Source organism: Microtus ochrogaster, linkage group LG7_11, assembly GCF_000317375.1.
Source record: "Microtus ochrogaster isolate Prairie Vole_2 linkage group LG7_11, MicOch1.0, whole genome shotgun sequence".
Classification (NCBI taxonomy): domain Eukaryota; kingdom Metazoa; phylum Chordata; class Mammalia; order Rodentia; family Cricetidae; genus Microtus; species Microtus ochrogaster.
The window spans coordinates 189,893-200,572 of record NC_022032.1 but is presented as its reverse complement, the minus strand read 5'-3'; the positions used below and the strand labels follow the sequence as shown (position 1 = coordinate 200,572).

Genomic DNA, 10,680 nt, shown 5'->3' with positions numbered 1-10,680 from the left:
TAATTAGTGGGTGGTCTGTGCTTTGGAAAGGCCCAGCCCTGTTTGTGCACATTCTTACAGCTTTGATGAGTCTGGTAATTAGTGGGTGGTCTGTGAGCTCCATGCCCACCAAAGGAATTTCTGTCACCAGCATGTTTATAGAAACAGAACTTGCAAGAATGAGCGTCTCTGCAGATCGGTGTTTTGCAGGCAGCGATAGAAGTATGCAAACATTTGCAAGCAGCAACAGAACAGTTTCTTTCTTAGCACCTAGGACCTACAATGAATCACTTCTTTAGGCAGTCTCTGAACATTTCTGTCTTTCAAAGACGAGGGGAAGGGGCCTGATCGTGTAGGAAGAAATCAGGGGACGCTAGGTGAGACTTTATTCCATTCTGCTTCTTTCTACACAATCATGGTTTCGAGGCCAGGATTTCCATTAGCTTGTCATGACATAGAGCAGTAATTTGATCTTGTTAGATTCATATATGAGTGGTGTGTGTATGTGTGTGTGTATACATCCACACAGTCATATCCCCTTATCAATCTCAAACAATACTATCTCAAACAATAGTATGTATATGTACCATAGAAACAGACTTACCTGATTTTGTTGATTCACTTTGGGATTATTTTGCCAGAAAATAATCTAGTCAACACATTCTTTGGTCTGACCTAAAACACCATCCTCTGACCCCTATAAAAAAAGCATCAGGCCTGGAGAGATGTCTCAGCGTTTAGAACACTTGCTTTTCTCGCAGACGACCCAGGTCCTGTTCCAGTACTCACATGGGGGCTCACAACCATCTGTAGCTCCAGTTCTGGGGGATCTGACACCCTCTGACCTCCGTGAGCATCAGGCATGCTCGTGGTGTACATACATACATACATGCAGGCCAAGTACTCTTTCTCATACATTAGATAAGTACAAGCACATCACATGATGTTTAACATGCCGACAGCACTTTCCCACATGTAGAAGGCATGAAACACTGCATTTAATTCACATTGGTGTTCTATACTGCGTATCTTTCTGGTCATTCAAGGGGAGTGTCACAAGAGTCATAGTCTATGTCTGGGTTTTACTTCATTCACTGTGAAGCTGGCCTTTCCAGGAATAGCCATTCTCTTTTGAATAGGTTCAAGCCCGCAGACCTTCTCGGTGCTGATTGGAAACCGGGAATGGATGAAGCGCAACGGTTTGACCATCTCCAGTGAGATCAGTGACACCATGACAGACCATGAGATGAAAGGACAGACAGCCATCCTGGTGGCTATTGATGGTAATCTCTGCCTGAGATTAGAACAGCTCTGTAGGAGGCTCCTCTGTCTGCCCCTTCCCCTCCCTCCCGTTCTTCCTTTTCCTTCTTGCCCCCTTCTCTCCTCTTCCTTTTGCTTACCATGGTTTTCCTCTCTTTTTTTCTTATCTTGAAAGTCTCCCTTCTCTTACTCTGCTGTGTTTTCCAGGCTTTCTTTCTTTTTTTTTGTTTTGTTTTGTTTTTTTTTGTTTTTTTTTGTTTTTTTTGAGACAGGATTTCTCTGTGGTTTTGGAGCCTGTCCTGGAACTAGCTCTTGTAGATCAGGCTGGTTTTTCCAGGCTTTCTTGCTCTCTTTTTACTTGCTTACTTCTCTTGAGGCCCCTTCTTTTTAAAAATGGTTTCTTTTAGTTTTGAGATTATAATGTAATTACGTCATCTTCCCTTCCCTTTCCTCCCTCTAAACTCTCCAATATACGCCTCCTTGCTCTCTGTCAAAATCATGGCCTCATTTTCATTCATTGTTAACATATGTGTATGTACTGGCTGGTTTTTTGTGTCAGCTTGGCACAAGCTACTGTCACCACGGAGGAAGGAGCCTCAGTTGAGGAAATGTCTCCATGAGATGCAGCCGTAAGGCATTTTCTTAATTAATGATCAGTTGGGGAGAGTGTTGGGGAGGTGGTACCATCCCTGGGGTGTTGGTTCTTGTTTCTGTAAGAAATCAGGCTGAGCAAGCCATGGGAAGCAAACCAGTAAGCAGCACCCTCCATGGCCTCTGCATCAGCTTCTACCTCCAGGTTCCAGTCCTGCGTGAGTTCCTGTTCTGACTTCCTCCAGTGATGGACTGTGATCTGTATGTAAGTCAAATAATCTCTTTCCTCCTCAACTTGTGTTTTTGGTCATGGTGTTTCATCACAGCAATAGAAACCCTGACTAAGACAGTGTAAATGTATATAGGTGTATATTTCCAAATACGTAAGTACAGCCAGTTCAGTCTGTACGATGTTTCTTTTATGTATGTTTCCAGGGCTAACTGTTCGGTGCCTCTTCCCTGGGAAGACTGTTTCTCCCACTCGCCACTCTCAGTCAAGAGTCGAGGCTTTCCTTTGTCATATCTCCATCTTGATTCAGTGCCTTGATTCTGCTCCTAGAAGTCTTAAATTGCTTCTTGTCATCTTTGCGTCTGTCTAAGGTGACATTCAGTCACCCGTCTCGCTCATCACTACAGACAAAACAGAAATCAGAGGCCTCCCTGCAGAAGCCTCAGTGGACGGAGGCCCCTGCAGCTTCCCCCTGTCTGATTCACGGGTGGGCACAGTGTCTCACGACTGTTTCTGTCTTAGCACTCAGGGTACACCAGGCTGTATGCTGGAGAGATCAGAGCCTACGATTTGTTCACTCTGGTGTTCTTTATTAGAACTAAAACTGGGTTTGAACAAAAAATAGTTTACAACCCTGTATTTTGAATGCTCCAGTCAAATGTGCCTTCCTGCCTCATTTCTACCCCCATGATCCCTGGGCTCTGCAAGCCCTTCTGACAACTGGGATGAGGAGAGGCTCTGTGCCCTGGTGTATTCCTCTTACTGTGTCACATCGCAGCCTGGAGCTCTAGGAGAAAGCATACTGTACAAACATGTTTTCTGTAGGAAGAGACAACAAAGGACAGCTTTCCGAGGTCAGCTGTCCATCACTGTAAGCAGCATTTGTGTATTTCTCATATTTCAATAAGCAAACATACACTAGGTTCTGTTTTTTTGTTTTAATTTGCATTTGTTTTCGATGTCAACATTTAAATGAATGTTTTAGCCATTTGTATTTCATATTTTGAGAATTTTCTATTTAGCTCCCTGTTCTCATTGAGCTATATGTTTTACTCTGCTCTCCTCCCTTCCTCTCTCCTCCCCTTCAACCCTCTCCCATGGTCCCTATGCTCCCAATTTACTCAGGAGATCTTGTCTTTTTCTACTCCCATGTGGATTAGATCCATGTATGTCTGTCTTAGGGTTCTCTTTGTTGTCTAGGTTGTCTGGGATTGTGAATTGTAGGCTGCTTTTTTGTTTTTGCTTTATGCCTAAAGCTATACATATGACATTTATGTTTTTAGTCTGGGTTACTTCACTCGATACGATGTTTTCTAGATCTATCCATTTTCCTGCAAATTTTAAGATGTCATTTTTTTCTTCTGTGTAGTACTCCATTGATACACTAGGATCTTATTATGTAAAATGTTCTTGGCAAAGTAATATATGTTCCCAGTGGAAACTATGGACAATCCACAGGGCTTTGGAGGAGGAAGTGAGGTTGTCCCTGCTCCCACCCCTTCAGGAGCCACTGTGTACACTTTGCCATCATTTTCAGGACTAAAAAAAAAAAAAAATCAACAGAATCCAGACACATGTGAGGTACTTTGGGGGGATCATTTCCTGTGCACGTGTTGTGAGAAGAGAAGAGAGCCATCATTGCAGTCCCGGCATCAAGGTTGCACAGAGCTGCCTGGTCCACTGTTGCTGATTGTGGATGCTTTGTTTCAGGTGTGCTCTGCGGGATGATTGCCATCGCAGACGCCGTTAAACCAGAGGCTGCCCTGGCTATCTACACACTGAAAAGCATGGGCGTGGATGTGGCTCTAATCACAGGGGACAACCGCAAGACAGCCAGAGCCATTGCCACTCAGGTGTGACAGTCCTTGACAATTATAAACATGCCCACTCATGCAAAATAGATAAGTAAGTAAGTAAAATAAAAAAATGAAAGTAACCTAAGTATCTGGTGTAAAAGCACTCTGAGGCAGAGGCAGGTGGACCTCTGTGAGTTTGAGTCCACCCTGATCAATGGGGCAAGTTTTAGGCAGTCACAGTTACATAGAGACTGTGTCTCCAAACCAAACCAAAATAAACAAACAATAAGAACAAAACCTATCATTTAAGCATCCTATTATGGGAGTGTTTTTTTTTTTTTTTTTGGTTCAACCTACTTATGGACTGAGGCGAATGATTTTAGAGACCCCATTTAGTTCTGAGCTTGGGGCACAAGGATTTGTCGCCGGATGGCTCCCCATAAGCCACGGCTCTAGTGTGAATGCCTGAACATTGTACTTCCACCCTACACCTCCTCCTCCAGCCAGCCGGACATATGCAAAGCCATGAGAATGTCATTGCTGCTAAGGCTCTCCGCTTCTGGTCACCTCTCCTACAGTAGGCATCTATTCCCTTCCTTTCAGGTCGGCATCAACAAAGTCTTTGCTGAGGTGCTGCCTTCTCACAAGGTGGCCAAGGTCCAGGAACTCCAGAACGAAGGGCAGAAAGTAGCCATGGTGGGAGACGGCGTGAACGACTCCCCAGCCTTGGCCCAGGCCGACGTGGGGATTGCTATTGGGACCGGCACAGACGTCGCCATCGAAGCAGCAGACGTGGTTCTTATCAGAGTGAGCTCGGCTGTGTCCAGGTCATAGGAGGGGCTGGGGCTGGCATGAGTTCATTGTTCAAGTGTGCTCCTCTCCTGTAGAATGACTTACTAGACGTGGTGGCCAGTATTCATCTTTCCAAGAGGACTGTCCGGCGGATCCGGGTCAATCTGGTGCTGGCATTGATTTATAACATGGTTGGAATACCTATTGCCGCAGGTAGGTAGGGGCGGCCCTCACCTCTTACATCACCTTTGGTCTTTCTGCTAAGTCCATGATGAACTTTTGAGTCATCCTTCCCTTGGGTTGACTGGCCAGACACGGTGTGGAAAGTCCTGAGGGGGCCTCACAGCTTCCTTCACTCTGGCCCTCTATAGACCACTGATTAGAGGCTTGGCCATTCCTTTAAGGTGACCCTAATCTCTGAAGCTTTATTAAGACACGTGGACTGAGTAATGAGCATCATGGAGTGTTTTGAGGTGCCTGCGATGCCAGACACACAGCCTATCTTAAAAATGAATCCTGCCCAGACTGTGGTCCAACTCCCACAACTGACCTGGAGAGAGAAAGTATTTCTGCTTTGAAACTGCCCTTCCTCTCCTCCCATTCCTCACCCAAAAAATGAGGAACCAGGCAAGGGACCGTTCCAGACACTTCTGCAAGGCTTCATAGGCTGAAAGGACCAGAAAGTTAATCTTTTTTTGTTACATTTTGCATGTGTGTATGCGTTGGTGTGTGTGTGTGTGCGCGTGTGTGTGCGTGTGTGCGCGTGTGTGTGTGCGTGTGCATACGTGTGTGTGCGCGTGTGTGTGTGCATTGGTGTGTGTGTGCATGTGCATGTGTGTGTGCATGTGCATACGTGTGTGTGCGCATTGGTGTGTGTGTGTGCACGCGTGTGTGCATGTGTGTGTGTGAGCGTGCGTGTGTGCACACATGTGTGTGCACATGGGTATTGATTGAGGTGAGAGGATTCCCTGCCAGAATCAGTTCTCGCATTCCATTTTGTGGTCCTCGGAACAATCTCAGGCCATTGGGCTTGGCAGGAAGTTCCTTCACCCACTAAGCCATCTTGTTAGCCCTGGCCAGAAGTTCTTAAGCACAGCTTTTCTGCCTGTTTCTCTTTTGTGTACAAATGTCTACTGGTGACTTCCATAATATCCAGTCTGCCTCAGCCTCCTGGACCTTGAAGTCAGACAAGGAAGTGTCTTTCTATCTCCAGAACCCGCTCAGGAACTTCATTTCAGTCCCTTCTTAGACTCCTGCGGGGCGATGTCTGGGACCTGGCTTTCGGCCCTCCCAAGAGACCACGTTGTTATCTTTGTAGACAGGGATTATGACCATCCATAGTGCTTGTCCCTTGTGGGTCCCAACCCCTGAGCTGGTTCCAAACCCCTAGCTTTGGAAGATGGTCTGACCTCGGAAGCTGGTGGGCGTAGTAATCTCACTCCCCTAGGAGGGCTCTCAGTGTTCCCTGACACTCAGGTGATGCTTGCCCTTTTTTCTGGCAGGTGTCTTCATGCCCATTGGCATCGTCCTGCAGCCGTGGATGGGCTCAGCGGCCATGGCAGCCTCCTCTGTGTCTGTGGTGCTCTCCTCTCTTCAGCTCAAGTGGTGAGTCTTGGGCCTGGAGTGCCGCTGGAGTCCCGGCAGGTTCTGCTGTATGTGCTCACAGTGGGTGGCGGCACACAGCCTGCTTCATTGTTCTCATTACCTGAGTGGGTTTCTGCAGTGGCTTCTCAGCACTCTGGACAAGAAACTGACCACTTACCATTGTCATAAGCTGGGCCTTTCTCATATGCTCAGGAGCTGTTTCTATGAACACATGTCAGCACATGATCCTCGTGTATCACCAGTTCTCCTCCTTAACAGAGATGTTCATGGACTAGGGATACCACTCACTAGCAGGGCACCTGTCTAGCATGTGCAAGGCCTGGGTTCAGTCCCTAACACTGCCAGAAAAGTAAGACATTGATTTCCTGATTCATGCATTCATTGAACAAAAGTGCATGACAGCCTACTGTGTGAGGTTGTGACATAAGAAAGTTTCTGGATCAGGTGAACTTGGACCATGGGAATTCAGGGTCTTTTTCCTTCAAGACCCATGACATTTTGTTACGTGTGTTACTGAAAAATGTTGATTTCACCCGTGAGAAAGAGCCTTATATCCAGAGTGATTCAAGTACTCTTGGATTCTTGCCTTCCAGCTACAGAAAGCCTGACGTGGAGAGATACGAGGCACAGGCCCATGGCCGCATGAAGCCTCTGAGCGCATCCCAGGTCAGTGTGCACGTTGGCATGGATGACCGACGGCGGGATTCTCCTAAGGCCACGCCGTGGGACCAGGTCAGCTATGTGAGCCAAGTGTCTCTGTCCTCCTTGACATCAGACAGACTGTCTCGTCATGGTGGCACAGCAGATGACACTGGGGACAAATGGTCCCTGCTTCTGAGTGACAGGGATGAAGAGCAGTGCATCTGAGAGCTCAGGTGGCAGCCCTGGGCAGGCCAAGGTGCCCCTCTAGGTGAGCCTGCATCTGCTCAATCTGGTTGAGCCTGCAGGGGTAGCCCCAACAAGTAGCAGTGTGTGTGTGTGTGTGGGGTCAAGCTCATCTCGAGCCCCGACCATCCTGCTAGCCTTCCTGCAGTGTGTGAGAACTTAACCTGGTGTATCTGCAGACACCGGGTAGGACTGCTCTCTCCAAACCGTGCTTGGGTTCTAGTATAGGAGAGAAAGCCAGCACTCCTCAGAGCTCTGCCTCCTGGGTTTGCATGACTGGCAGTGAAATGGGGAACCCTCAGTACCAAAAGCCTAGCCAAGCGCCCTGGAGAGCGCCCGTCCAGAGCTTTTCCATACTGAGAGCTCTCAGAAAGCTTGGCGTTACATAGCGCCCATGGGCCATGCAAGCCGAAGGCTCCCTCAGATGTGCCTGCTGCTTTCTGCCTTGTGTAGCTGGCATCTTGATACCAGGATGTGCTTGCCCTCTGTCTTGGGTTAGATGCTCTGGCTCCTTGCATTTTCTGCCTAAATGTGACTCCCCGATTTACACCCCAACCCAAAAGCTTCCCTGCATCCCTCTTTACTCTGAGGAGAGATTTCTGTACCGCTTAGAGCCAGTTCTGCAGATTTGTACATGCTGCTCCCAAACAGCTGGAGGGAAGCCAGAGTCCATTTTCCCGGGGGGGTCCAGGTCCTCGTCACCCAGGGCATCCTATATGGTCCTGCCATGACCTTGGTGCTTAAAGCAGTGTCTTTTGGTGGGCATAAGCATAAGGGAACCTTCCTGTCAGCTAGTGAGGTCCCGTGGAGTTTGTCACAAATGCCTACTGTGTGTCCCTAGAGGGAACTGTTCCATCAGAAGAGAGTGTTCTGAGAGAGCTGTCTGCTGCTGAGGGACATCTAATAGAGGGACATGCACAGCTCCCCAGTAAAATGGCTTTGTCATCAATGACTGATTGTGGTCAGGTGGCATCAGAAGGCCCTGCTTAACCGAGCTCCTGTACTACCTGGAACAGATTGGCAGAATCAGATTCCTCTCATTGTGACACACACAAAAAAATATTGCCTTTATTGAATGTCACTTATTGCCAGGGGCAGTTCTTGCAGATTTAATTGTCTCTTTCCCTACAAAAGTAGCTCAGTAGCTATTGTCTACATTTTAAAAACAAGGAAACGGATTCAGAGGAGCTCAGTGTCTCCCTAGGAACTCACAGCCAGTGTGCCGTTCGGTTGGCCCTGAAGGTTGCCGCCGTCTTAAATATCAGTGTGCTTGGTGAGAGTAAACTGGGCAAAGGTCCTTGTCTCTGGAGGAGCAAATGTGCCAGGACATGTGTTAGTTGTATCATCCTAGAGCGCAGCTGGTCACGAGGTTACTAACCTTCATTTGGATGGTTAGTTTCAGTTTTGCATATGTGTTTTTGCGGAGTTTTTTCCTCTCAAGTCCCAAGTTCCGGGATTTGTTGTGCTCTTTGTTTTGAACCCCTCCACACCGTCCACCAGAACTCCTCCCACTATTTCCACCCGTTCAATCTACAGCTTTGTTTCGGAATATTTTTGCTTTGGAATAAGGTAATCATTTTCTAAAGATGCTAATTGTGTTGATTTCTTTTTTACACCTGAGAACAGAAGCATCATGTTCACATGTAGACATGAAAATATTTATGTAATTGTACAAATAAATAACTTTTTAGATGTTCAAAGAGTCTGGAATCTTTTCTGACTGGAGAACCGTTTCTTCAAAGTTTCCCATGCAGCGTGAGGGTAACGTTGCATGCTCTCTTCCGGGAGTCGCTGTGGCTTGCTCTGTCTGCATGGGGACCGGTGAGGACTCCTTTGGAGGACAGAGACAGAATAGGACTCTAGCAGTGGAGGCAGGAGGCGGTGGGGACCCAATATTGCCTTGCCCTGGTCAGAACCCCTCTCCTGAAGTCTGCTGGCAGCTGCATGAGTGCCATGCACAACTGCTGAGACCTTTGCTGAAGTCAGTGCCCCAGTGGGTTGACTCACGGACTTTGGCTCCCTCCTGAAACACATGAAGTGATCAGCGAGGATGTACTTCGGGATCCTTGCCTTGAGGGAGTGGGATAGAAGACAGTGAAAAAAAAAAACCAAGACCCGGGGGCTTCTGTTGGGGAAGCGAAGTTCTGCTTGGGGTCCCTAATGATACGATTTGTCACCAAACCCGGACACTATGGAGAGTGGAAAGAGTGTCAGCAGAGATATGCTGGTGACATAATCCTTTACGAAATGTCCAGGCCTTCCTTTCACCATGTTGTGCTGCATCAGGACCACTAACTAGAGGCTGGTCCTTGGGTGTCCCGGATGCCCTACACTGCTTGATCTCTAGCGCACCCTAGAGGACTTCTCAGTCTAGGCATGGGGCTTCCCTGCGTCGTCCTGAAGGAACATTGTTGCTGGTTGTAGGGAGGATTTAGCAAGCCCTCTCCCCAAGGCTTCTTCAGGCATCAGACTGAATCCCATTATCTTCCCATTCCTGGTATTCCTGATAAAGTGAAAACTCTTGATGGATTACCTTTATAATAAATTAAGGGTAATTTCAATTTTAATGGCATCTGAAAACTGGCATGTCATAAAATAGATCTCTAAACTGTGTTCTAATTCAGTATGGAACTGGGACTAATAAAGGTGACTTTCACTTTAAGGAAGGAAATTCAGGACAGACTAAATTCAACCAATCATTATTTAAGTAGAAAAAGATTACCTGACTAAAAGATTTGGGGAGATTGGGGACTTTATGGAGGCTAGCATGGTAGATCATTTACCCGCAGGGTCCTCGGTTCAATCTCCGGTACAATTAAAATGAAAAAGGATTTCCAAAAACAAATTCACTACTGTAGTTAAAGTTTCTGCGTTCTAAAAGGTCTATTTGCATGCAACCGGAATTCCACATTTCCCTGGAGCGCATAGCAGAGTAATACAGGGAGCGGCCTGCTGGTTCTCTTTCCCTGCGCAGGTGTGCGTGCAAACTGGTGTGGGACTGATGGAGTAAGAGCTGCTCCGCTTCATTTTCACACTGGGCTGGAGCCCACTGTCTGGGCTCATTCCAGGGCGAGATGTCTGCTGTCTGCCCTTGTCCTTTGTGTGAAGACAATGGAGACAACTCAGATTACGGTTAAGTAACCCTGAGAAATCTCAGGGTCGCCTTTCTTCCATTCAAAAAGATGAATAAACAAATGTGAAAGCAAAGATAGGATTGATGGAAATGAAAATTTTTTCTCTGAAGTAGAAATGGCTATTATATTTTCTCAGCATAAATAAAATGGGCCAAGAGGGTGTAACCTGGTAGAGCTCTTGTCTAATGTGTATGAGACCCCGGTTTGAGCCCAGTGCCAGCCAACCCCTCTAACTCTGAAATTATTGTGAATGTAGAAATAGAGAAAGTTGGTGGGGAAAGCCGCCCCATAACCCATCCTGCTGTGAGGGGGAAAAGCTCAGGAGCAGGATTTTGTAGAGGGATGTCCTTTGTAGGTGCCTCAGGATACAGAAGTGGTGGTTTGCTTTCTGTGGTCCAGCCTTGACCAA

At 47.2% G+C, this 10,680-nt stretch overlaps 1 protein-coding gene across 1 annotated transcript in view; it reads left to right on the top strand.

The window, feature by feature from the left end:
* The window catches only part of Atp7b (ATPase copper transporting beta), a 70,868-nt gene extending 62,095 nt beyond the window's left edge, over positions 1–8,773 (top strand). The window contains exons 16-21 of the mRNA XM_005362406.3: positions 1,119–1,262; positions 3,770–3,912; positions 4,459–4,662; positions 4,743–4,860; positions 6,150–6,252; positions 6,846–8,773. Coding sequence (XP_005362463.1) covers positions 1,119–1,262; positions 3,770–3,912; positions 4,459–4,662; positions 4,743–4,860; positions 6,150–6,252; positions 6,846–7,119 — 986 coding nt within the window. The 3' untranslated portion in view covers positions 7,120–8,773. The remainder of the gene's footprint in view (positions 1–1,118; positions 1,263–3,769; positions 3,913–4,458; positions 4,663–4,742; positions 4,861–6,149; positions 6,253–6,845) is intronic.
* Positions 8,774–10,680: the final 1,907 nt, after the last annotated feature.